The 27,577-nt window shown below is 53.1% G+C and overlaps 1 protein-coding gene across 3 annotated transcripts; it reads left to right on the top strand.

Moving 5' to 3' along the window:
* The first annotated feature begins 881 nt into the window (after positions 1–881).
* Positions 882–14,522, top strand: DHX34 (DExH-box helicase 34). 3 transcript variants are annotated; one of them, XM_066984695.1, is made up of 18 exons: positions 882–2,119; positions 3,362–3,673; positions 5,926–6,192; positions 6,294–6,396; positions 6,471–6,688; positions 6,813–6,987; positions 7,073–7,266; positions 7,354–7,455; positions 7,583–7,822; positions 7,905–8,072; positions 8,178–8,289; positions 8,428–8,528; positions 8,615–8,860; positions 10,289–10,465; positions 10,546–10,669; positions 10,890–11,195; positions 11,426–13,096; positions 14,361–14,522. In XM_066984695.1, the coding sequence occupies exons 1-16, from the start codon at positions 1,469–1,471 to the stop codon at positions 11,021–11,023; spliced, it is 3,324 nt and encodes a 1,107-aa protein (XP_066840796.1). In that variant the 5' UTR covers positions 882–1,468; the 3' UTR covers positions 11,024–11,195; positions 11,426–13,096; positions 14,361–14,522. The 3 variants fall into 3 exon arrangements, with proteins under 3 accessions (XP_066840796.1, XP_066840795.1, XP_066840797.1); XM_066984694.1 differs by having other exon boundaries at positions 11,426–14,041; XM_066984696.1 differs by lacking the exon at positions 11,426–13,096.
* Positions 14,523–27,577: the final 13,055 nt, after the last annotated feature.

Raw genomic sequence — 27,577 nt, 5'->3', positions numbered from 1 at the left:
TGGATGAGGACGGTGGGGTTGGTTGGGGACAATGGGGATGGTTGGAGATGGTTGGGGACAGAGGGGGTGGACAAGGACAATGGGGGGCACTGGAGATGGGTGGGGACAATAGGGATGGTTGGGGACAGTGGGGAACAATGGGGGTGGATGGGGGAAATGGGGGACAATGGGGATGGTTGGAGATGGTTGGGGACGCTGAGGGACAACGGGGATGGATGGGGACAGTGGGGGATAGAGAGGGACAAGGGGGACAGTGGGGGGCAGTGGGGATGGTTGGGGACAATGAGGACAGTTGGGAAAATTTGGGGGACAATGGGGACAGTCAGGGACAGTGGGGACCGGGGGGGGTTGGGGACAATGGGGACAACGAGGACACGTGGGGTCAACGGGGACAGTGGGGGGAAAACGGGTGGTTGGGGACACCGGGGTCGACTGGGGACAATGGGGGTGGTTGAGGACATATGGGGACAGTGGGGGACAATGGGGGTGGCTGGGGACAATGGGGGTGGCTGGGGACAATGGGGACATTTGGGGACATCTGGGGACATTTTAGGACAACGTCGCTGTCGGTGCCACCAGCGGCGGAGGCCTGGAGGAACCGCGGGGCCGCGCCGGGCACGCCCCGCCCCCTCCCCGCCTCGCCCCGCCCCCTCCCCGCCTCGCCCCGCCCCCTCCCCGCCTCGCCCCGCCCCCTCCCCGCCTCGCCCCGCCCCCTCCCCGCCTCGCCCCGCCCCCTCCCCGCTTAGCCCCGCCCCCTCCCCGCCTCGCCCCGCCCCCAGCCGCCATCGCCCCGCCCCCATTGGTGGCCACGCCCCCCTGGCCACGCCCCTTCCCCCGCCGCGGCGGGGCTCGGGCGCCCACGTGCGGCCTGGCGGGGCCGGGACCGGGGCCTGGGGCCTGGGGCCTGGGGAACCGGGGCTGGGAGCGGGGCCGGGACCGGGGCTTGGGGGAGCCGGGACCGGGACCGGGACCGGGATCGGGGCCGGGACCGGGGCCGTGATCGGGGCCTGGGGGAGCCGGTACCGGGGCGTGGGGCCTAGGGAAGCCGGTACCGGGGACCACAGAGGCAGTGACCGGGGCCTGAGGCTTGGGGGTGCCGGTACCGGGTCCTGGAGGGGCAGGGACGGGGGCTTGGGGGAGCTGGTACCGGGGTGTGGGGCCTGGTGGTGCCGGTACCGGGGCCTGGAGGGACTGGGACCAGGGTCTGGGGGAGCTGGGACCGGCACCGGGGCCTGGGGGTGCCGGTACCGGGTCCTGGAGGGGCAGGGACCGGGGCCTGGGGGAGCCAGGACAGGGGCCTGGGGCATAGGGAAGCCGGTACCAGGGCCTGGAGGGACTGGGACCAGGGCCTGGGGGTGCCGGTACCGGGTCCTGGAGGGGCTGAGGCCTCGGAGAACCGGGCCCGGGCCCTGAAGGAGCCCAGGACCAGGCCCCGAGGCGTGTAGGGTTCGGTCCCGGCGGAGCCGTGATGGAGCCGGAGCCGGACCCCGCTCCCGGTGGGGCCCCGCGGCCGTACCGGTGGGACTGGGACTGCCCGGCGGCTCGGCGCAGGCTGGAGGAGCTCTACTTCCCCCGGCGGGCCTGCCCCGAGGAGAGCTGCGGCTTCTGGGCCTTCTTCGAGCGCCTGCGCCGCTTCCAGAGCCGCCGGCCGGAGCGGGAGCCGGCGCGGGACGGCGACGAGGACCAGCCACCCGCCCGCCGCCTCGGCCTGCCGCGCCGCTACCACCCCCAGCACCGCGTCAACCTGGCGGTGCCGAGCCCCGAGCCGTCCCCGGGCCACCCGCGGGTGCCCCGGGAAGCCCTGAAGGAATTCCTCGACGCCCTCCTGCTCTACTTAGACTTCGGCCAGAAGCGGAGCTTCGCCAAGCTGGCCAAGCTGCAGCGGGAGCGCGAGGCGCTGCCCATCGCCCGGGCTCGCCGGCGGCTCCTGCGGGCCGTGGCCGAGAACCAGGTGGTGGTGGTGGCCGGCGACACCGGCTGCGGCAAGTCCACGCAGGTGCCGCAGTTCCTGCTGGCCGCCGGCTACCGCCGCGTGGCCTGCACCCAGCCGCGCCGCATCGCCTGCGTCTCGCTGGCCAAGCGGGTGGCCTTCGAGAGCCTGCAGCAGTACGGCGACCAGGTGAGCTGGGAGCGGCTGGAGAGACGTTTTGTTAAAAAAAAAAAAAAAAAAGGAGAAAGAAAAAGGTAAAAAAATAAAAAAAAAGGTAAAAGTGAGCGGTTCCGGCACAGCAGAGCGCTTAGAAGGCGACGTGCGGCGCTGCAGCGTTAATATTTACCTAAACCGCTCCGCCTGGGGGCATCATTGGAGGCGATTTGTAGAAAAAGTAGAAAAAAAAAAAAGGTAAAAAAGAAAGAATTTGTAAAAAAAAAAAAAATGTTAAAAAGAATAGAAAGTAAAAGGTAAAAAAGACACAATTTGGAAAAAAAAAAAAAGGAAGAATGTTAAAAAGAAAGGTAAAAGGTAAAAAAAAAAGGTAAAAGTGAGCGGTTCCGGCACAGCAGAGCGCTTAGAAGGCGACGCGCGGCGCTGCAGCATTAATATTTGCCTAAAACACTCCGCTTTGGAGCATTATTGGAGACAATTTTTAGAAAAAAGAAAAAAAAAAGGAAGGAAAAAGGTTAAAAAAAGGTATAAGTAGAAAGTAAAAGGTAAAAAAAAAAAGTAAAAGTGAGCGGTTCCGGCACAGCAGAGCGCTTAGAAGGCGACGTGCGGCGCTGCAGCGTTAATATTTGGCTAAAACGCTCCGCCTGGGAGCATTATCGGAGACAGTTTATTAAAAAAAAAAAATGAAAAAGGTTAAAAAAAAAAAGGTAAAAGGTAAGAAAAAACGATATGTAAAAAAAAACAAGGAAAAAGGTTTAAAAAAAGGTAAAAGTGAGCAGTTCTGGCACAGCAGAGCACTTTGAAGGTGACGTGTGGTGATGCAGCGTTAATATTTACCTAAAACACTCAGCCTGGGAGCATCATCGGAGACGATTTGTAGAAAAAATAGAAAGTAAAAGGTAAAAAAGAAACAATTCGTAAAAAAAAAAAAAGAAAAATTGTTGAAAAGGTGAAAGTAGAAAGTAGAAGGTTAAAAACAAGGTAAAAGTGAGCAGTTCTGGCACAGCAGAGAATTAAAATTCCTTTTCGTGTCTTAAAATTGCTTTTAGCATCTTAACCCTGCCTTTTTTTAGTGTCTTAAAGCTCCTTTTGGGACGAATAATTAAGGAATAATTAAAGAACCCTCTGCTTGGACGCGGGACGGTCGATCATCGGCCGTTCCCACCGCCCTACCGCCGGACCGCGACGCCCGGCGAGCGCCGTAAATCCCTTTTTTTCTCTCTTTCTGACCCAATTCTCCTCTCCCTCCCCCCCCAGGTGGGCTACCAGATCCGCTTCGAGAGCAGCCGCTCGCCCGCCACCAGCGTCGTCTTCCTGACCGAGGGGCTGCTGCTGCGGCAGGCGCAGCGGGAGCCGGCGCTGCCCGCCTACGAGGTGATCGTCGCCGACGAGGTCCACGAGCGGCACCTGCACGGAGATTTCCTCCTGGGGGTCCTGCGGCGCCTGCTCCCCGCCCGGCCCGACCTGAAGCTGGTGCTGATGTCGGCCACCATCAACATCCGCCTCTTCTCCGACTATTTCGGGGGCGCCCCCGTGCTGCAGGTGCCCGGGAGGATCTTCCCCATCTCGGTGAGCGGGGTTTCGGGGGTGGAGAGCGCGGGTTTGGGGCTGGATCGGGTGCCTGGGAGGATCTTCCCCATCTCAGTGAGCCCCGAGTGCAATTTTGGGGCTGGAGAGTGTGATTTTGGGGCTGGATCAGGTGCCCGGGAGGATCTTCCCCATCTTTATGGGTGCTGAACGCAATTTTGGGGCTGGATCAGGTGCCGGGGAGGATCCTCTCCATCTCGGTGAGCCCCAAGTGCAATTTTGGGGCTGGAGAGCGTGATTTTGAGGCTGGATCAGGTGCTGTGGAGGATCTTCCTCATCTTGGTGAGCCCCGAGCATGATTTTGGGGCTGGATCAGGTGCTGGGGAGGATCCTCTCCATCTCGGTGAGCCCCAAGTGCAATTTTGGGTCTGGAGAGCGTGATTTTGGGGCTGGATCAGGTGCTGGGGAGGATCTTCCTCATCTTGGTGAGCCCTGAGCATGATTTTGGGGCTGGATCAGGTGCCGGGGAGGATCTTCTCCCTCTCGGGGAGCACAATTTTGGGGCTGGAGAGCGTGATTTTGGGGCTGGATCAGGTGCTGGGGAGGATCTTCCCCATCTCAGTGAGCCCCGAGTGCAATTTTGGGTCTGGAGAGTGTGATTCTGGGGCTGGATCAGGTGCCCGGCAGGATCTTCGCCATCTTTATGGGTGCTGAGCGCGATTTTGGGGCTGGATCAGGTGCCGGGGAGGACCATCCCCATCTCAGGGAGCACCAAGCATGATTGTGGGGCTGGAGAGTGTGATTTTGGGGCTGGATCATGTGCCCAGGAGGATCTTCCCCATCTTGGTGGGTGCTGAGCGCAATTTTGGGGCTGGATCATGTGCCCAGGAGGATCTTCCCCGTGTCGGTGAGCGTGATTTTGGGGCTGGAGAGCGCAGTTTTGGGGCTGGATCAGGTGCTGGGGAGGATCCTCTCCATCTCGGTGAGCCCCAAGTGCAATTTTGGGGCTGGAGAGTGTGATTTTGAGGCTGGATCAGGTGCTGGGGAGGATCTTCCCCATCTTGGTGAGCCCCGAGCATGATTTTGGGGCTGGATCAGGTGCCGGGGAGGATCTTCTCCCTCTCGGGGAGCACAATTTTGGGGCTGGAGAGCGTGATTTTGGGGCTGGATCAGGTGCTGGGGAGGATCTTCCCCATTTCGGGGAGTGCCAAGCGTGATTTTAGGGCTGGAGAGCGCAATTTTGGGGCTGGATCAGGTGCCGGGGAGGATCCTCTCCATCTCGGGGAGCGCCAAGTGCAATTTTGGGGCTGGAGAGTGTGATTTTGGGGCTGGATCAGGTGCTGGGGAGGATCCTCTCCATCTCAGTGAGCCCCAAGTGCAATTTTGAGGCTGGAGAGCGTGATTTTGGGGCTGGATCAGGTGCTGGGGAGGATCTTCCCAATCTCGGGGAGCGCCAAGCGTGATTTTGGGGCTGGACAGCGCGATTTTGGGGCTGGATCAGGTGCTGGGGAGGATCCTCTCCATCTAGGTGAGCCCCAAGTGCAATTTTGGGGCTGGAGAGTGTGATTTTGAGGCTGGATCAGGTGCTGGGGAGGATCTTCCCCATCTTGGTGAGCCCCGAGCATGATTTTGGGGCTGGATCAGGTGCCGGGGAGGATCTTCTCCCTCTCGGGGAGCACAATTTTGGGGCTGGAGAGCGTGATTTTGGGGCTGGATCAGGTGCTGGGGAGGATCTTCCCCATCTCAGTGAGCCCCGAGTGCAATTTTGGGTCTGGAGAGTGTGATTCTGGGGCTGGATCAGGTGCCCGGCAGGATCTTCGCCATCTTTATGGGTGCTGAGCGCGATTTTGGGGCTGGATCAGGTGCCGGGGAGGACCATCCCCATCTCAGGGAGCACCAAGCATGATTGTGGGGCTGGAGAGTGTGATTTTGGGGCTGGATCATGTGCCCAGGAGGATCTTCCCCATCTTGGTGGGTGCTGAGCGCGATTTTGGGGCTGGATCAGGTGCCCGGGAAGATCTTCCCTGTGTCGGTGAGCGTGATTTTGGGGCTGGAGAGCGCAATTTTGGGGCTGGATCAGGTGCTGGGGAGGATCCTCTCCATCTCGGTGAGCCCCAAGTGCAATTTTGGGGCTGGAGAGTGTGATTTTGAGGCTGGATCAGGTGCTGGGGAGGATCTTCCCCATCTCGGTGAGCACCAAGCCTGATTTTAGGGCTGGATCCCGGCTCAGGACCAGCACCACACTCCTCACGTCCCCGTTTTTTGATTTATTTTTTTTTTATTGCCTCCCCCAGGTTATCTACGAGCCCATCCCCAAGGAGGAGGCAGCGGCGGCGGCGGCGGGGAAACCGGAGCGCCTGGACCCCCGGCCCTACCTGCGGGTGCTGCAGGCCATCGACCACAAGTACCCCCCGGAGGAGCGCGGCGACCTCCTGGTTTTCCTCAGCGGGGTGGCCGAGATCGGCGCCGTGCAGGAGGCGGCGCAGGTCTACGCCGCGCACACGCAGCGCTGGATCGTGCTGCCCCTGCACAGCACCCTCTCCGTCGGCGAGCAGGATAAGGTTGGGCGCCGCGGGGACGCGAGGAGCTTGCGTTTAGACCTGCCCTGACGGAGTGTTGCTGAGCTCCTGGTCCCCCTGCCCTCCTTTTTTTCATCCCTCAGGTGTTCGACGTGCCCCCTCCCGGCGTCCGAAAGTGCATCCTCGCCACCAACATCGCCGAGACCTCGGTGACCATCGACGGCGTGCGCTTCGTGCTGGATTCGGGTGAAGCCTCGCCGGCCTCGGGGGGGAGCCTCCTGCTTCCCCCTGCCCTCCCCTGACCTTCTCCGTCCCTCCAGGGAAGGTGAAGGAGATGAGCTACGACCCCCAGGGCAAGCTCCAGCGCCTGCAGGAGTTCTGGATCAGCCGGGCGAGCGCCGAGCAGCGGAAGGGACGCGCGGGCAGGACGGGGCCCGGTGTCTGCTACCGGCTCTACTCCGAATCCGACTACGACGCCTTTTCCCCCTACCCCGTGCCGGAGATCCAGCGGGTCGCGCTCGATGCTCTGGTCCTCCAGGTAACGGGGTTCCCCCCTTTTTAGGGGGCAGTCGGAGCCCCCAAAACGAGGTGCTTGGGATCTTCGCAGCGTAACCCCTCCCCGGCTGTTCCCTTCCACGAAGCTCTGCGTGCTTCTCCCCCAGGTAAAAAGCATGGGGCTGGGCGACCCCCGGACCTTCCCCTTCCTGGAGCCCCCTCCCGCGGCCAGCCTGGAGACGGCCGTGCGCTACCTGCGGGAGCAGGGGGCCCTGGACGAAGCCGAGGAGCTGACGCCCATCGGGACGCTGCTGGCCCAGCTGCCTGTGGACGTGGTGGTGGGTGAGTGACGGTCAGGGGGTGCACAAAACCCCCCCCAAAACCTCCCTTTTAAGCCCTCGCTGCATCCCTTTCCTCCGTCCCGCAGGCAAAATGCTGGTGCTGGGCGCGCTTTTCGGGCTGGCCGAGCCCACGCTGACGGTGGCGGCGGCGCTGAGCGTGCAGTCGCCCTTCCTGCGCCTCTCCAACGCCAACCCCGACTGCGCCACCGCCCGGCGGCCCCTCGAGAGCCCCCACGGGGACCCCCTGACGCTGCTCAACGCCTTCAACGAGTGGGTGCAGGTGAGGGGGGCGAGGAGACGGTGGGACGGGGCCGGGAAACGGCTCCGTTTTGGGGCCGGTACCGGAACCCGCGGCGTCCCCGTGCAGGTGAAGTCGGAGCGCGGCGGCAGCTCGCGCAAGTGGTGCCGGCGGCGGGGCTTGGAGGAGCATCGGCTCTACGAGGCTGCCAACCTGCGGCGGCAGTTCCAGGTGAGGGCAGGATCCGGCCCCATCGTGAGCTTCGCGTTCTGCGCGACGGAGCCAAATTCACCCTAAACCTTCCCCATTTTTTTTTTAACCTGCGGGTTCTCAGCGACGCTTCCTCCCCCCAAAACAGGAGCTGCTCCGAGACCACCGGCTGCTGGAGGCGGCCCCCAGCCGGCCCAGCGACAGCTACAGCCGGCAGAGCCGGCACCGGGAGCGCCGCGAGCTGCACCGGCTCTACCGCCGCCACGCCGAGACGCAGGGACGGAAGCGCAAGGTGCTGCGGCTCCAGGACGGCACCGCCGGCTCCTCCGGCGAGGAAGAGGAAGGAGCGGGCGCCGGCGAGCCCGGTGAGCGCAGTGTCGACATCCAGGTGAGCCTCGGCTCCTGTTCCCTCACTCAGGAGGCAGAATCAGGCCCTGACCGAGCTCTCAGCACCTTCTCTGTCCCCGCAGGACGTCAAGTTCAAGCTCCGCCACGACGTGGACGAGCTGCAGGCCGTGTCCGGCTCGGTCCTGTCGCCCTCGCAGCTCGCCCTGCTCAAGCTGGTGCTGTGCAGGGGGCTCTACCCGCAGCTGGCCGTGCCCGACGCGCTCAACAACAGCCGCAAGGACTCGGATCAGGTGCGTGTCCCCGTCCGCGATCCACCCCTCGGATTTGAGGGGCTCTGCCCACGCTCCAGCCCCTTTTTTGGGGGCTCTGCAGCGCTCATCCTGCTCTCGCCGCAGATTTTCCACACCAAGAGCAAGCAGGGCGTCGTGCTTCACCCGTCCTGCGTCTTCGCCACCAGCCCGGAGCTGCTGCATGCCAAGGAGGGGAAGGAGCGCGGCGGGACCAAAGGTGGGCGACCCCGATCAGCTTTTTCTGCATCCGTTTCGGGATGGAGAGCCCCTCTGGCATCGGGGTCCAGCAACCCCCTGTTGGTGGGGACGGGGAGAGGCTCAGGACCCCCCTGAGATGCCCCTCGTGTCCTTGCAGAGGACGGGCTGAGCCGCCACCACCAGCTCCTCGCCTTCGTCTCGCTGCTGGAGACCACCAAGCCCTACCTGGTCAACTGCATCCGCGTGCCGGCGCTGCAGGTGGGCTCTCGGTGCTTCCTCCTCCTCCTCCTCTTCCTCTCTACCCCCTCGCAGCTCCTCAAGCCGTCCCCGCCTCGCTCCTCCAGGCTCTGCTGCTCTTCTCCCGCTCGCTGGACACCAACGCGGACTGCACGCGCCTGGTGGCGGACGGCTGGCTGGAGCTCACCCTGCCCGACGCCGCCGCCGCCCTGCGCTTCCTCTCCGCCGCCCTGCAGCTCCGAGCCTCCTGGGAGAAGCTCCTGGACCAGCAGCTGGACCCCGGGGGCGACGAGCCCAGCTCCAGGGACCTCTCCGCGCTCAAACGGGGGCTGCTGGAGTTCCTGGGGATGGAGGTGGGGGGCTAGAGGGGGGGGCGGTCGCGACGCGCGTGGTGCTTCTCGTGGTTTATCGGGGTAAAAGTGAAGGGGAGACGCCACGGGGAGGTGCTGGCGTCGGGGAGCACTGGGGTGGTCCCCGTATAGTATACAGGATACGTATATCCCTAGTAGATATACTATATATACAGCTATATCTTGCTGTATACATATATGCCTAGTATATATACTATATATATGATTATATCTTACAGTATACGCAGTATACGTATATCCCTAGTATATATACTGCATATACAATGATATCTTACTGTATATGCTGTATACATACATCCCTAGTATATATACTATATATATGATTATCTTACTGTATATACAGTATACATATATCCCTAGTATATATACTATATATACGATTATATCTTACTGTATATACAGTATACATATATCCTTAGTATATATACTATATATACAATTCTATCTTACTGTATACACACTATATGTATATCCCTAGTATATATATACTACGTATACAATGATATCTTACTGTATATGCTGTATATATATATATCCCTAGTGTATATATACTATATATATGATTATATCTTACTGTCTATACAGTATACATTTATATATAGTATATCTACTATGCATATATGATATCTTACTGTTTACACAGTATATGTATATTCCTAGTATATATACTACATACACAATGATATCTTACTGTATATACAGTATATATATATCCCTAGTATATATACTACATATATACAATTTTATCTTACTGTATGCGCTGTATACATACATTCCTAGTATGCATGTATTCCATATATACATATATTCCTAGTATATATACTATATATATCTTACTGTCTATACAGTATACATATATCCCTAGTAGATATACTATATATAAGTGATATCTTACTGTATAATACAGTATACATATATCTCTAGTATATATACTATATATACAATTCTATCTTACTGTCTATACAGTATACATATATCCCTAGTAGATATACATACGATTCTACCTTACTGTATATACTGTATACGTATATCCCTAGTAGATATACTATATGTAGGATTCTATCTTACTGTCTATACAGTATACGTATATCCCTAGTCTATATTCTATATATACGATTGTACCTTACTGCATGTACTGTATACATATATCCCTAGTATATATACTATACATACAGTGATATCTTACCGAGGAGGATCCATCCGAACACCACGACCACTTTTTAATTTGGGGGGGCTCACGGAGCGCCCGCACGGGCTCTGGCCTCTCCCCTGGGGTGCCTCCAGCCTCGACCCCGCGGCGGTGCTCGGCCACGCACCCCCGGGGCTTCGCGTCGGGTTTAAGGCTGGCCCCAGGAGGTTTTCGGGGAGCTCCTCGGCGTGTCCCCCAGCATCTCCTCGTGTCCCCCCCAGGCGCCGTACCGCCTGCGCCAGCTGACGGGGCTGGAGAAGCAAACTCTCTACGTCGGCCCCCAGACCGTGCCCGCGGCCCCCCAGCTCCCGGGGCTCTTCCAGGGCACCGAGCTGAAACCCGACGAGGTGAAAGGTGGCCACAGGGTGACCGAATTCCTCACCTACAACTGCCTGGCCGTGAGTACCCCCTTCTCCCACCCTCTTTTACATCCTCCTGGGGGTGCGTGTCCCATTTCTGTCCTTGTGCCCCCCCCTAGACGGACACGGACCTCTACAGCGAGTGCCTGCGGAGCTTCTGGACGTGTCCCCACTGCGGTCTCCACATGCCCTTCACCCCCCTGGAGCGAATGTGCCACGAGAGCGCCTGCCAGCCCTCCGAGGGTGAGCCCCCGGGGCTGGGACTGGGGACATTTGGGGACAAATTTCCCTGGGGGGGGACGCGGGGGAGGGTTGGTAAAGGGAGAGGGATGGCGGCGATCGTCACCGCGCCCTGAAAATGTGGCACAAAATTAGAGTTTTTGGGGTGGGGATGGAATAAAAGGATTTGGGGGATGATCCTTAAGGGGTTTTGGGGCTGATCCTGCACTGTCTGCCCCCGCAGCCCCCCCGGAGGAAGAGGCTGGGAGCTCTTCGAAAACCTCCGCCCTGCACCGGCTCTACCACTGCGACATCTGCCAGCAGGACTTCACCCTCACGCCCACCGAAATCCTCCGGCACAAGAAGCAGCACCGGTGACCCCTGCTCGCTGGGACGCCTGCCCCGAGGGCTTCGGAGCCTCCTGGGGAGGGTGGAGACCCCCAAAATTGGGGGAAACCCCTGCTCCGCTGCCCTTGGTGCCCTTAGAGACATCAGCTGCATCCTCAGGGACATCGTGCGGCTCATCGCTGACACTGTCACATGTCCTCAGGTTGGGAAAACTTGATTTAATTTTTTTTTTGGGGGTGTTAAATATAAATAAATGTGTTTTTTTGAGAAGCTGGGTGCTGTCCTGGAGGTCGGGGGCAGCCAGGGCAGGGTTTTGGGGAAGTTTCCCCTGCCCCGTACTGCTGCACGGCGCGGCGCATCCAGCGTGTGGCACTCCCACACCGCATTTTGTCCCCTGCCTCATCTCCTCCTCTCGCTGCATCGCTGCAAAAGGCACCGACAGGGCCCGTGCCACCACGTCGCGACGTCCCCAAGGCCTCGAGGAGCCTCAAGACGCAAAAACCAACCCCAAAACCCCGCGACACCGCTGATGGGTGACCCGAGCGCCCCTGCCGCGTTACCCTGCGAGGTCTGCTTTCAAGCCGTGGCTGCAAAAATGCCCTTTTTTGGGGGCCGAAAATGGCAATTAATTAAAAATTAAAAGCAATCTGGTGGTATTTTTAGCTCCGTGGCGTGCTGCGTTTTATTTACCAGGAATTAAAAAAAATAACAATCATCGCAGCTTGAGCGACATCGTGACACTTCGGTGTAATGAACTGCTCCCAGAGCAAAGTTTCTTGGGATTTTAATTGGTTTTTTAAGACCCGCAGCTTTTTGTGCAGATTTAACTCTTTCAAGGGCTCCATGGCCATAAAATGGGTGATAGAGGGGAAAAGGAAAAGCCTGGAATTTTTCTTTTTTTTCTGGCAAAGCAGCTCAAGCGGCCAGGCGTGGCGAGGGAGGATGCTGAGTGCTTCCTCATCCCCTTTTTTCTTTGTAAATTGAAATTTCTTCCCTTGTTTTCACCCCTCGGCTCGCACCCTTTGCCACTTGCCGTTCGCCTTGCCTCCTTGCTCGGGCTTATCCGCAGTTAATTACCGCTCTCATCCAGGTAATTCCTGGCAGGAATTAATTAAGCGGGTGCTTCGCTAAGCAGCTTATTGGGGTTTAGAGGCAGGGGGATGCTAATTTGGGTGGTGGCAGTGGCCTCCCCCCACCGTAAGCATCCTTCCTCCCCTCCCCGCCACCGGTTGCTCGGCTTCCTTGCTTTGCTCGGCTCCGACTTTGCTTCATTTATTTGATTTTTGGTTCTTTTTTCGCCTTCGAGCGGGGAGGGGGAGTCCCCGTTGCCGTGGCAGCGGGGCGGGATGGGAGATGTTCCTGCCATGGCGACGGGAGATGCTCCTGCCATGGCAACGAGCATCACGGGGGAGCTTGCAGATGGGTTTTGCTTTATTTTTCGCTTTTTTTCGGGGAAAAATAAGCCCCACTGCTTTCCTTAACCACCCCTCCTCGTCAGCTGCACGGCAGAGGGCGACACGAGTTGGGCACCGAAAATATTCACTGGTTTGGGCTTGGAAAGAGCTCCACGTCTTTGCTCGGGTCGTAGAAAAGCTGAATGGGGACCCAAATTTGCCCAAACTTGCCCAAACTTGGGCCCCCAAGCCAACTGCACGTCCTCGCCTTGACGGAGAAAACCCAACAGCCCTCCCCAGGATTTGTCAGGGCTCCCATAAAGGTCATGGCATGGAGGAAAAAGGAGCCGAGGGGATAAAGCAAATTGCCTTATTTCCTTTAAAATAGGCTAAAATAAAACAAAAACTAATTTACACAACCAAAAATTAAACAAGGCGGCCGTAACGAGGGGAGATTCATTTGCTCGGAGCCCTGCTAATGAAAGCCACAAATTCAAACCGCACATGCTAAAATCTCTCATTTTTTTTAACAAATCGCTAAATCCTCCGGATTTCCAGCCCTGTTGCACGGGTCCTCCGATGGGAAACATCCACCGGCACCAAATCCTGCGTGAAAACACCCTGCCGTTTACCAAACCTCGTTAAAACGCTTCCCCCAGGGACGATTTCCCACGTCCTTAGGCCACGTTTTCCAACGGAATGGGAAATGGTGATTTTTATTTTTTTTGGGGGGTTGATTTCACGAAAAATTTATAAGAGCTCGCACCAAGCTCTTCCGCCCTGCTAACGACCTCGTTTTGTTCTTTGCAATCTTCTCATTATCACCCTCGTCAGTGTCCTGTAGGTCAAGGCAATCGCATTAACCTCTAATTGAACCCAAATTGCCATTGTTTGGGGATAATTAAGCCCCGTCGTTAGCGAGGTCGAAGGGGAACTGAACGTCGAGGCCAAGGCTGAGCTCTGGCTTCCTGGAAGCAGGGGTGGTGTTGGCCTTTTTTTTTTTTAAGGGATTTCTCTGAAATTTAAACACTTTAAGAGTGGCGAAGGGATGGAAATCATCTGCGGAGGGTGCGCTCAGGAGGAAACTTGTGGTCTTCGTCTGTGCCTTTGTGCGCTGCAATTACGGGGTGGGAGGTGAATTTAGGGGACGGGAGGTGAATTTAGGGGACGGGAGGTGAATTTAGGGGACGGGAAATGAATTTAGGGGTTGGGCTGGGTTGAGCTTGCCCGGAGGAGGGCAAATGGAGGTTTTTTGGGATGCTCCTTGCTCCAAAATTGATTTTTTTTTTTTGGAGATGCCACCACCGCCCCGTTCCTCTTCCCAGCACCATCCTTGTGGGATGTTCCGGCTGCTTTTGCTCTTTTTTTTTTTTTTTTTTTAAACAAACAAAACACTCGTTTTATCCCCAAACCCTCTTTTTTCCCCTGCAAACCCCTCGCCTCGTAACCCTCCCTGCAGGACCAGGGAGCCCCTGCTGGCAGCGTTGCTGCTCGTTAGCCCGAGCCCCAAAATGATGGGAGCTCTGCGAAATCCCTGCTCGAACACCGCGGCTCGGCCCCTTGCTGCCAAAACCATTTTCTTTTCGAGCAGCTCCGCGGCTTCGACGCCAGGCAGCTGTCATCTGAAAGGAGAAGAGATGGGGAATGGGATGAAGTGAGTTTTTTTTTTTTTTTTTTGAGGGGGGAGTGCAGGTTTTGCAGTCCCCCGTAGACTATTTAGCAAGGGAAGGATGTCAAGAGCAGGGTATTTTATTAACTTGACAATAAGAGAGTGTGAGAGTGCTTTTAGGAGCAGGGACGTCCAGCCTCATTAGCTCTGCCCAGATGTGTGAGAGCAGGGGAATGGCTTCAGCCCAGGGGCTTGTCTGCACGCACCGACTAATTCGGATTAATTCGGCATAAAGGACTAAAAATACGAGACTTTGCATTGACAAAATGCAATAAAAATACTCTTGTTTTGTTTTTGTTTTAAGGAACTCCATTTGCTCACCTATCAGAAAAAATGAAAAGAGCCAGACATCATCACCGCTGGTAGGAGAGCACTTTTAAAAATTAAGAATCAGCACAAATCTCGCTGCTCTTTCATCATTAACAACTGTTCTGAAAAATAAATAAATAAAACCCACACCACTTTATCCTGTTTCACTGCCATATTTGTCCATAAAAAGACCTTTTAAGCGTAAAGGAAGCTGCACTGTGCCATAGCAGCCCTGGATGGAGAAGCCCCATGAGGCTCCACGTCCCTTTGGGTGGAAATCCTGAGGGATGGGGATGGAGAGCATCCATCAAGCTCAATTTACCAGCGCTGATTTTGCTGTGTGTGCAAGCATCCACCTCTACCCACCAACCTTCCCAACTGCAATCAGCGGTTAATTAGCTCCACGCTCGTCTGTGCACATATGCAATAAATCGCTGTGCGTGCAAGTTGGCATCACGGGGCCAAACCAAATGGTTCTCTGCAGCATCTGCTCCGGTTTCCATTCCCAAGGAGAGCCAGGACTCCATCTTCAGAGCCCGGTGTCATGCTCCGTGATGTTGCCCATCGGTTCTGAGGGCAGTGGGAGGAGCTGGCTGGGAAAGAAGAAAATAATTTAAAAAAAAACAGAGGAAGGAAAGGTGGGAAAATGCTAGAAATAATGTCTGCTTCAAGGCCATACAACTGCAACCTCTGTGATTCTGAGAAAACCCTGGGTTTTCCCCGGCATTTCTTCACAGAAAGCCCTCTCCCAGCACAAGACTCTATTAGCAGGGTATTTTTCTCCCCAAAATGCCTTTCTGGTGGTGATGCACAAGCTCAAAGCATACAGCAGATGCGATCAGATTAAACCTGCAGCAAGCGAGCACGGGGGAAGGAGAGGCTGAAAGGAGATTACACAGATAATTCGATTAAAATTTCCCTCCTCGTGCACAGAGCGCTTGACGGACAGCTCGAAGGACGGCTTAATTACGGTTTTCAACCTGTGCGGAACCAGAGATTTACTGTGCTGCTCCAGTTATTAACTCAGATTTCAGAGGAGCAAGTGATAAAAAAGATACCGTGGGCTTGCTGGTGCATTTCTGGGGGAAAAAAAAAGGGGAATCTGAGAGACAGCGGGTTCTGACAGCAGATCTCTCTTAGTGGGGTGGATAGAAGTGGAAGAAGATCCAGCTGTTGGAAGCACAAACCGGATGCACCATGAGCAGGGTGACAAAGAGGTGATAACAATAATAATAATAATAATAATAGTAATAATAATAATAATAAAAAGATAAAGCTTGAAGAGCTGGGTAAAAGCAGAGCTGCTAGGGCATGAAGTGTCGCCATGAGACAACAAAAACTGACGTTCCTGCATCATTTTTGGTGGCTGTCCTGAGCAGGGCCACTAGAAACCTGCACAAACACTGTGCTGAAATCCATCTGTGGTCCTTCCTTGCCCCGTCCCGAGCTGTTCTGTAGCAACCCCAGCTCATGCAAGCACAACCCTCGTCCTCAAGCGCCACCAGATACCCACGGAGGAGATGAACGATTTGAGTGTCAGCTACTGAGTGTCAGCTACTGAAGACAGGAAGACAGTATTCCATTTGCTGGTGGGATGGTTCCCCAGCACCTGGAAGGGATTCAGCACCAAAAAACACCAGGAATCATTGAAATTTCTGCCAGGGCTTGGGCTAAAGGCGCGTTGCACATTGGTGTCTCCCATCGCACATCGCTAGTAACCAACGTTGGCATCTCCCATTGCTTGTGCCCAGCGTTGGCATTTCCTATCATTGCTCATCAGTTTGTACCCAACATCGGCATCTTCCATTGCTCATTGTTCATACCCAATGTTGGCATCTCCCATCGTTTATCAGTTCGTACCCAATGATGGAATCTCCCATCACTCATCGGTTTGTACCCAACATTGACATCTCCCATCACTCGTTGGCTCATACCCAACATTGACGTCTCCCATCGCTCGTACCCAACTCCAGCCCCACGTGTTGACACCATGTCTCAGGCTCCACATTTGGGTGGCATTGTGCTCATCATTTCTCCAGCCAGTGATTTTTCTCCAGCATCCCGCCAAGGTGCCGGTGCGTTCATCACCATCCCCTCATTGATTTTCCCTGGAGAAGATGCTGGCAGGCGCGAGCCCGTGATGAATCTGCCCACTTTAGCACATCGATGCTGCCAAAGCCATCACCGCTCTCTCCGCTGTTTGTTATTCTACATCTTGAATGATTTGGCCAATTCATCTGGGAGGTGAAGGGAGATAAATAGCACGGGACAGACAGTTCAATTACGCCTCTGCTGCAGACGGCAATGACCAGAAAAATGTCAAGTTTCAGTAGCGACCGTGAGGACAATGCCCTCCGGATAGCAGGGGACTTGCAAGTGAGACGTGAGCGGTGGCCCAGGACTGCAGGAGAGAGAGGATGAGATCCATCTAAAGCCATTCTTGTACCACTCAGCCTCCAGAAAAAGAACCTCTGATGATTATTTTAGGGGCAGACAGCTGCCGCTCTTGCAATGTGCAATTTAGGGCCGTCTTCCTGGGAGGTTTTTAAGGCTTGCTGTCACACGCCGTGTCCCACCACTGCTTTGCACAGTTAACAGACGAGTTAACGCAACCTCCAGCGAGCGTGGTTTGCTTGGAAGTGGCTGTGCACCGTCTCCTTTCACAGCTTTCCTCCTACCACCCCTCGAGCTGCCACACAATTAAAGATAGTTCATTTGTAAGGGACCTGCAAGCATCATCAAGTCCAACTGCTTAATTAATCCCAGCCCAACCGGAGGATCCTTCCCGACTCAGCATTGCACAGGAGCCTGTTTTGCCTTCAGATCCTTCATCGCCTGCTCTATCGGAAGCAAAGTGACCCTTTTTTCACCTGCAAAAGCCTTGAGGAGGCAGCCGTACCCTCGCCACCCTACACGATCGAGCAGGCGGGAGCGCTCCGGCGAGCAGTGATTTATTACCGGTCAGCACGGCGTGGCAGCTTGCAGCTAAATAGGAGCCCCATTAAGGCGAGACAGGACGCGGATGGAGGACCTGCCACCGACAGCTCTCAAGGCTGCAAAGCATCGCTTCACCCTTGCATTTAAAAAAAAAAAAAGTGATTTTTTTTTTGGGGAAAAAAATGTTTTCAGTGCGGCTCCAGAGTTTTTGGGGCAGGCTGCCTTATGCCATGCGTGATTAAAACTGCAGTGCGAGGACTTTTGCCCAAGTTCTTTTGCTTTTTGTGCTGCTGAAACCTTCCTGAAATCGCTCTGCTGTGGGAACGACGCAGCTCGTTAGGGGGAAAATCAGCCGCATGCAATTACGACCAACGCAAAGCTCTGAAGCCAAGTAATGCTGCGGATCACGTATCAGCAAAAGCTTCTCAGAGGGATTTGTTCCTCCCCTCTCTTACCTGAGAAAGCAGGGTCAAGGAAAAACCCTATTTACGTGCCGCTTCTGGGGGCGGGAGGTCAACGAGAGCTGCCCAAGACAAGAGAAATGTTGTTCCAGCTCGTTAAAGCACCGTGAGCAATCACTGCAGCAGCGTGCAAATCGGAGCACAATGCAATGTCCTCGGGCTTCAAATCCAGGCTTTTTGCAGCTGGTTTCGCTTGCAGGCATGAGCCGAGGCTCGAGCCAAGGGGAGAGAAGCGATCGGTTTGGGAAAACCGAGGGAATTTTGCAGAAGGGTTAAGTAGGGTTGCAACAGCAGAGAGCACGTGGAGCCTGACAGATCCTCCTTGGAGGTGCTGGAGTGGCTTCAGGAGAAACCTCCCAAGCCCTAGTCAAAAGAAAAAAAAAAGGAAAAAAAAATGCCAGAAATACATAAAACTCACAAAATTGTTCAACAATCCCAGCTGGGAGGGACGTCTGGGGGTGCCCACCTCGCAGCAAGGCCACCTCCAAAGGTTTGCTCAGTGCCCTGCTGTGTGTGGCTCTACCCCAGCCTTAAATTCAACTTCTGGCCCTAAAACCTTCTGTAGGATGGACGGGGAGGATGAATGGATGGATGAAGCACAGGGGATAATCTTGAAAACAAACAAAATTGGGAACGTGCTACAAAGACATTAATCCACTCCCTGCTCCTTCACTTGACAGCTGCGCGTAGCCCTGGGCCTACACTGAGTAAATATGTCCTTTAATAAAAACCTATAAAGGAAGAAGCTTTGTCTGGATGTTGCCCGCAGTGCTTGGATCTCGTTACCCATCACCCGCCATCCAAAGTGCCCAACTCATCCCTCCTAATCCCCGTGTTTGTAAGACCCATCTGCATCCCGCGGATTATTTTCCATTATGCATCATTAGTCCCGGTATTTACAGAAGAGCCGAAGTGACAATGAAGATCATTGTTTAAAGCACCCAAAATCCTTTACAGCGGGAGCATCGCTTGTTTGCACCTGGGATATCCGCAATAATTGAAATGTGGTCTGGAAGCAGAAAGAAACATTGGGGAACGCAGCTCGTTGGTTTCTGGAGAGGGTGAAAATGGCAGAGACACCTCTCAGCCCCAATTCTGGAGCATCCCTTTATGGGGAGCAAGCACAAGATGAAGTCCACCAGGGTCAGGTTTGGAGGGAGGAGGATGAATTCCCGTCCAGCCTCTAGGCTATATTTTAGCAGGGGGCAGAACACAGCCGTGGTTCTTTCAGTGCACAGCTGTGGAATGGTTGAGGCTGGAGGCACCCCTGGGTGCCCAGCACCACGTCCAGCACCCTCTGCAGATCTCCACGGAGGAGGCACCAGCAGCTCTCTGGGCAGCCCGTGCCAGCACTCCATCACCCTCCGAATCACAAAGTGGTTTGGAAGGAAACCTCCTGGGCTCCACTTTGTCCCCCACTGCCTCTTGTCCAAGCAAAAAGCATGGAGAGCATCAACGTGGCTGTGCAAGGAGCATCCTCTGCATGCTGCAAGAGGAAGAGCATCCCTTGGGGAAGAAGACCACCACTCCCCATCATCTTCCCCACGACACAAAGGGAGATCTGCTGAGAAAAGCAGAGCATCCTTTATAGGGCAGGAGGAACCAACCCCCCCTTGCCAGTCCCTAACACTCCCCTTTCATTTTCCCACCCCAAGGAGCTGCTTCCACGTGTGCCGCGGTCTGGCATCCACCCAGCGGCGCTCATTAAACAGGAGCTGCTGCTGCTACTGCCATAAATCAAGGAGTTGGCAGCTTGCTCGATGCGGGGAGCCGGGCTGTGTTTAGCCACCACGCTCCCGAAATAGCATCCGTGCCCAGGTTGGGACCGCACACCTGCGGGATGAGCGAGGGGTCCCTTTGGGGATGGGTCCTCAGCTCCTTGCAATCCTCAACGTGACATTTTAGTGCAGACGTGCCTGCTGCAAAATACCAATAGATGCAAGCAGCTTTCACAAAAAGCTGCCCGTGTTAAAGAATTTTTATTATTATTATTTATTTTTCAACGTCATCAAAACGCAGCTTGCCGAGAGGCTCTGTTAGCGGTGAACACAGCGGATGAGCAGAGAGGAGCAGCACTGCAAAGCCACGAGTGTTGCTATTTCTTCCCAGCTGTGCAAGCACCTTTAGAGCAAAACCATGACCCAGATTTCCACGTGCTTCCCCTGCAAGCAGGGGAGGAAACGAGGTTACACATTACAGCACGGAAATCCAGGGATTTTGTCCCGTTTCTTGCCAGAGCTTCAAGGGACATGCAGGAGCAGTTGTTACAGGTCTGAGCAGCATGCCAGCAGTCGCAAATATTGCTTTCCCTCCCCAAAACCCAGCTCTTCGGAGCAGCTTTTGGCACGGCGAGGTGTTTCGTGCTGTGTGCACACAGAGTGCTTCTGCTCGGGGCGAAGCAGCACAGCATCTGCTCAAAAAAAAAGCTGCTCAAGGGGTGCAAAAATGCAGGAGGTGGGAAGAAAAATCTCGACTGCAGAGGTTTGCAGAGCAGTGACCGTGGTCCGTGCTGAGGTTTGTGCTTGGGCATTGGGATGACGGGGCTCGAGGTCTTCTGAAGCGATGCAGAGCATCCTCCGGTCTCCAGCATGGACATGGAAAACCTCCAGGCACAGCAGGGAGAGGAGGGGATGGTGTCTCCTCCAAAAAAATACCATGCAGGTCCAGCACGGTGCAAAATGCATCTCGGGGGCTGGTGGACACCCCCTGGCCAACATCTCAGATCTCCAGGGCTGCTCCACACCAGCAACCCCTGCAGAGGCTTCAGAATGCAAAAACTAAAGCTCTTCAGCCCGAAACTTCGCCGTTTCCTTCTCCCCAGGGAGCAGTCAGGCGATGCTGCTGAATTAGCAAAGGCAGTTTTCCCCACGGATGTGGATCTTCTCACAAGTCCTGCCACCTCCTCCAGACAGGACAAAGCTGCTGAAGGATAAACCGGAGCTGAGGATTCACTGTCAAGCAAACAGAAAGGCTTCCAGCAGAGAGCAAAAATGCAAGGGATGCCAGCTCCTCGGCACTGCAGCTCCAGCCAGCATCTTCCTCTCCCTGCTGCCAGATGGTTTTGGCCACACCGGCACTGCGCCGACCCACTCCCTGCTCTCATCTGCATCCTGCTGGCAAGATGCTTGCCAGACGAAAAGAATAATTAAAAAAAAAAAGGCAATTTGTTTAAGCCAAATTTCCCGGAGAACACCTGGAAGCTGGCAGGTCCTTCTTCCCTCACGGCTGGTGGAGCTGCTGGTCCTCCAGGCATTCCTCTTCCCTCTTTGTAAGCCAAATTATTAATCCTAGAGCATCAGCTGCTGGCACGGGAACGGGACAGGAAGGTCCAGCCCTTTAACACCAAGGAATAAATAAAAGGCCAGGGCAGAGATATCGGTTGTTGCTATTAAGATGTCAAGATCCCTTGGGACTGTTTTCCACCTCCCTCCAACCACATGGAACTGCGGAATCGTGGAATTATAAAATCTGAGAGTCATGCAATAGTGGAATCTTAGAATCACTGAATGATGGAATTGTCGAATCTTAGAATCACAGAATCATGGAATGATGAAATCTTGGAATTATGGAATTGTGGAATCTTAGAATCACGGAATTGTGGTCTCAAAATCGTGGAATCAAAATCATGGAATCGTGGAATCTTAGAATCACAGAATCGTGGAATCAGAATCTTGGAATTACAGAGTCATGGAATCTTAAAACCACAGAATCACAAAATTGTGGAATTACAGAATCATGGAATCTTAAAACCACAGAATCACAGAATTGTGGAATCACAGAATCATGGAATTGTGGAATCTTAAAACCACAGAATCACAGAATTGTGGAATTAGAGAATCACAGAATTGTGGAATCATAGAATCACGGAATCTTGGGATCACCGAATTGTGGAATTACAGAATCACAGAATAATGGAACCTTGGAATCACGGAATCATGGAATAATTTAGGTTGGAAAAGCCCTCTAAGATCATCAAGTCCAGGCATGACGGATCCGACCACATGCAGAATTTTGCAAGGTGTTTTTCTCAGCCTGCCGTGGAGCGTCTCCTCCATCGACAAGGACGGTGAGGCATCCAGGCTCAGCTAGCGACGGATGAATTATCACTCGCATGCATCCTGATAAAAAAGAACACAAATAGCGCAGAAACAAACCAGATCGCTTATGGGATGGAAAATTCACAGGGCAGTGCTTCCATTTAAGTTTTCTATTTAGAATTTAATTTGCTCCTCGTACACAGGAGCAGCAAATTAGTTGCCGTGATGGAAAATTTGCTTACAGCAACAAACCGCAGTGTTATTTCCTCCTAAATATCTTGCTGAAAGGGATGATCGACTCGGACGTTTCTCTGTCTGCACCCGAGTCCCCTTCACACACCTCGGGAGGGGGGATGAATTTCGAGGAGATATATTCCATGGGGCAAGAAGTTGCAGGAGATATATTCCACGGGGCTAGAAGTTGCAAGAGATATATTCCATGCGGCAAGAAGCTTGAGGAGATACATTCCATGGGGCAAGAAGTTGGAGAAGATACATTCCAGGGGGGATGAAGTTGGAAGAGATATATTGCTTTCTATTAAACTACATTCCTCCAAAGGTCTGCTCCCCAAAATATCCGTTGCATGCTTGAAAGGACCATCCATAAAACTCTTATCACCCATGGGAAGTCTTCTGCAGCACAGCTTTTTCAAGCCAATAGCAAAAGATTCGATAAAAGCCCTCTCCATCCTCCTTTTGTGCCATGTCAAATCCTTTCAGAAGCCTTCCTGAGACAATAATGGTTAAAAATCCACCATTTTTAGCAAGAGACCCCCAAAACTTCTGAAACATCTCCCTAAGATCTTTATCAGTCCTTGGCACAGTTTTCAACATTGCCATCCCCTTCCATGCCACGGGGACAGGGAAGAAAATGCAGGAGTCCTTGCATGCTTGTGTACAGCAGCTGTTAATTGCTCAGGTGCTTCGTTAAATGCAAGCAAAACCACAATTAAAACTCCTGTTCCTCCTGCAGGCTGGCCCTTGAATCCGTAACAACCTGTCAGGTTTCAAAACGAAATCCTGCATTTTTTTTTCCTCATACCAAATAACATTTCATTATTTCTCTAAAAAGGTTTTAATTTCTTAGAATAATTGCTCCAGCAATTCAGCCAAGATTTTTTTTCCCCTTTTTCTGTAACCTGAGCTGATGGAAAATTGCTTTCATTTAATTTAATTACAGCTGTGGAATAATGCATTAAATATGCACTCCCTTTGTGTTTACTCTTATATTCGAGAGCTGGAATTAATTAGTCCTTAACTTTGAAAAATATCTGGAGCTAGCCACTATGTAAACAGCGCAAACACTTCAGCAACTGCGTGTTGAGGGCTCAACCAGCCACAATTTTTCCTCCCCCTGACTCCAAGGGAGAAAAATAATATTGTCAAAGCATTCTGCCTTATAGCAGCAACCGCATCCAACGTGGGCAGCGCAGTAGCATGGGGCCGCGGATGCTTCCCTCCAGCCCACTGCAAAAACAGATCACAAAGAAATAAGAAATCATTAGCTGGATGCAGGGAAAGGAGAATTTCTGGCTTCCTGAGCAGGTTTTTGGGTTATCAGAGAGGATGGAGGGTTTTGCCTTGAGTAATGCTGGTAAGAGGTAAGAATCCCATATGGTGCATCATGAAAAAACACCCCAGAAACATCCACCATGTGACTGGAAATCTTGCAATGGAAAGGTTGGGTCCCAGAACATGTCATAAAAAACAAACAAACAAACAAACAACCAAAGCCAAAAGTATCCTACAACGTGTCCAACGCCACACTTGGGTGCTCAGTGAGCCACAATTTGGCAACGCTGCAAGACCACCCCAAAGACAGCCTCACACCGGAACTCTCAAAGACCTCAGACCACCATCAGCACCATGGCTATTAGGCTAATTAATCCAGCCTCCCATATAAAATGAGTTTTCTTTGCTTTATCTTCCGTCCGTGCCACCCTCCGGCAGGTCAGAGAGCTTCTTACACAATATTTTCCCCTTGACTTCCAGCCATCCCATTTTTTTTCCCCATTTTGTTGATTAAACAGCTGGCATCCTCCCCGCTCCTCTCTCCAGCCGTTGCTGTGAGCTGCCCTGCCTTTTCAGTGCTTCTTCCTTGCGTCGCTTCCAATTTTTCAGAATACTTCTAAAAACACCGTTTTGGTGCCAAAAGCAGTGTTCCGTGCCGGGGCTGTGAAGCCACCTTCCCCTCCTCTATCACATCGCTCGTTTCTGAGGTTTTTGGCATCATCCTTCTCCTTTCCTCCATGCAGGAGGAGGAAGGAGGCAACGACGGTCTAGAAAAAGCTGATTTCAGTAGAAACTAGCACACAAAGGCTTCAAATACTCACTCTACCTTAGCGCACGCCAGGAACACGGAACACAGCCGTACATTATCGCTTAATTGCTGACAAATGTCTATAGACACTTTCTATTAACTCACTCTGTGCAATTTAGCTGAAGGCAATGGGGTTTACAAGGAAGGCAAGGTGCTTACCTCCTCCAATTAAAACCAAATTTCGTGCCCTCTAACAAATCCCAAATAACTTTGTAATTTGGACCTTGCTCCGCTACTGCCACGTACAACCCACAGGTCACTAGAAGAGGGAGGAAAGATAATGGTTTTTTTTGTTTGTTTTATTTTTTAAATTCAGGCTGTATTCATACAGCCCTCAGCCTCATTTCTTTTTTCTTCCCTTTACTAACAATTTGCAGATGAAACAGCAGCTAGCAGGGGGTTTATTGCATGAGAGCCGTATCGGCAGCTTCTCATTAATCTAAGTCAAAAAAAGGAAACAGCAAAATACCTACTTGAACACATCCTGCAACCTGAAATAGCCCAACGAGACAAATAGCCCCAAGAGGCCGAATGCACTGAAATAATTCCATCATGCTCAAAGTTCTGTTGCGTCCGTTGCTCCAAGTCACTGGAAGGCAACCTCTCCTCCTCCCTTTGTCCAGGTGATGTAATTATAAGTGCTTCTAATTGCTGCTCTGCAGAGGCTGATAATTTGGTTTGCTTGTGGGCCTCTGTCAGCCAGACTGGGTTTCAGCTTTAGCTCTAAAACCATATTTTTCCTTTTTCTGAACCCTTTCTACCCAAAGACCTTGTGTCTTGCCCAAAGACCGTGAGTCCTGTCCAAAGACTGTGGGTCTTCCTCAAAGACCATGGGTCCTGCTCCAAGACCATGGGACCTATCCACAGACCGTGGAACCCGACCAAAGACCATGAGTTCTACCCAAAGACCGTGGGTCCTGCCCAAAGACCATGAGTTCTACCCAAAGACTGTGGGTCCTGCTCATAGCCCATGGGTCCTGACCAAAGACTGTGGGTCCTGACCAAAGACCGTGAGTTTTGACCCAAAGACCTGACCAAAGACTGTGGGTCCTGCCTACCTGCTGGTCCCTCCTTGCCAGGGCACCCTGCAGGTTCTGTGGCTTTTCAGCCCCCGTCCTGAAGGTCCGGTGCTTCGTGTGGCTTCAGCGGCATATAATTAGCCCACTTGGAAGAAGTTCAGTGGGGATGATGAAATGCTGAAGGATGAAATTAATTGCTTCAAGATCAAAGAGAAAGGAGCCAGGATGGGAAGGCGTCAGGCGCATCCCAATGAGCTGGAGGTTAGCAGCACGCACCCCTGAGAGCTGCGCGCTTGCCGAGGGAAGCTTTGCGAGCCAAGAACAAACGCCGAGCCATCCTCCACCTCCTGCTGTCCCAGGGGACAGGAGCCTCAGCACTGCCTGCAGCTGTCATCCGCATCGGGAAAGCGGAGGAAAGAGCGTGGTGGATGCCATCTCCTGTCTCAAAGCATCCGAGTTCACGGAGAGGACGGGCCACCAGGTCACCACCATGGTGATCCTGCTCGCCACAGAGCTTTGAGCCCAAAGGGTTGGGCTTCATTCTGCTTTTTGGTTAGGGAGAAAGAACTTGGCAAAGACAAGGAGGAGAAAATCAGCACCCTGTTGCACGGATGCTCCCAGCTCCAAGTCCTCCCTCGCTTGCAGGGAGCAGGATTTGTCCCAAATCCATGTCAAAGCAGGGTACGGCTCTTGGCATCTTGTTCCCAAGGCTGGTGCACCCAAGGGACCTCAACCAAACCAAGAGGTGTCCAAAGAGAATGGGAGAAGGAAGCCCACCAAGCAGGAGATCGCTTTGTCTGCTCACAGCACCCTCAGCACCGACGCTCAGCATCATCAGCACCATTGGCTTTCCAGAGGGGATGTTGAGTTTTACATCCAAAATTCCATCACAAGTGTGAAAAAGGCTTAAAATTTAGTGTTTGTTCCTTGTGCCGCCTTTGCAAGGAAGAAGCTGCAAACATGCATCCGTGCCAGGGCTTTCCAGCCAAAGCACAGCTTAGATCTAAGGTGTCCCAGAAGAAAATCTCCCTCATGCCATCGTGTCTTTGGGCAGGAAATTCTGATTGCGCACCCGTGCTGGTGGAGATGAAGCTCGCGCCTGAGCAAGCCTGGAAATGTGGAGATGTAGGAGTGATAAATGCTGGGGCTGGAGGTAATGTTGGCTTGTGATAGGCAAGGGAGCTGCAAATACATCCAGCTTCTTGGAGACCATCTCAGTCCTTGGAGGCAGAGCATCCCTGGGCTGCAACAAGACCCAGATCAAGGCGGCGTTGTGATGATTTGGAAGAGCAATGCTGGCTTATTTTAAATGGGTCAGGCTGCAAATCCTTGCTCCGACACAGGTTTTGTTGATGTATTAATGAGCAATAAAGAGCAGGGAGAGGGGCAAGCCAGGGACAAGCCCAGCAGCCAATACCATGAGCAGTGCTCAAGCAAGGCTCGAGGCTCCACAAAGCTGATTTTCAATCTGGATTTTCCGCACAATATTTAGAATATAAATATTTAGAATATAAATATTTAGAATAAAAATAATTAGAATAAAATAGTTAAAATATAAATAGTTAAAATATAAATAGTTAAATAGTTAAAATATAAATAGTTACAATATAAATAGTTAAAATATAAATATTCAGAATACGAATAGAATATTTAGCCATTTAAAAATAATTAAGAACACTTTAATTAAGAGAAGGTACATGCCAGAGGCTCCAGCCCTTGGTGTGCCTTCATCCATGGTCCTCAAGCATCTTGAGGACAGCTGGGACCAGAACAAGAGGCTCGTCCTCCAGCCACTTCCCTGTGTGCCCAGGCACATGGACCAATTCCACCTCCAGCTGTAGCATACCTATTTCTGGCCAATTTCAGGAGGAAAGGTAACTTCTGAGAAAAAAAAAAAAAATCAGTCAATGAGGGCCAGTACAAGAAACCGCAGGAGGTGCCTGGAGCAGCGCTGCGGCTCTGGAGCAAATTAACTGAGATTGGATCTTTTCGTTACCTGATTGACACCTACTTAGTGGTGCCATAGGGCAACAAACTGATTTATTTTCAGTGGCTGGAGCAGCAAGACGGCAAAAAAGGCTTCTTTTTTCCAAGGGAAAACTGAGCACCACCCTTGTCCCTTGTCATCGCACGGCACTCTCAGCATCCACCACCGCCAACGGAGACGTGTGACATGAGCTACGCTTGTGCAAGCAGATCTAATTTTACACCTTTTCATGCAAAACGCCTTTCTGCTTGCTTCAAAAAAAAAAAAAAAATTGCAGCCTGCAGAAACGAAAGCACTGGAAAGCTGCGCACGTGAGGTCTGCTGGGAGATGGTGTCACTGGCTGGTATTGTCCTACCAGCATCAAAGCACCACCCAAAGACACAATTTGGAGAATTGGGTGAATTTGGAGAAGCAAGACTCCCAGTGCTTATCGAGCTGCCATTTCCTTTG

Source organism: Anser cygnoides, chromosome 29, assembly GCF_040182565.1.
Source record: "Anser cygnoides isolate HZ-2024a breed goose chromosome 29, Taihu_goose_T2T_genome, whole genome shotgun sequence".
Classification (NCBI taxonomy): domain Eukaryota; kingdom Metazoa; phylum Chordata; class Aves; order Anseriformes; family Anatidae; genus Anser; species Anser cygnoides.
This window is presented reverse-complemented; position numbering and strand designations above follow the sequence as displayed.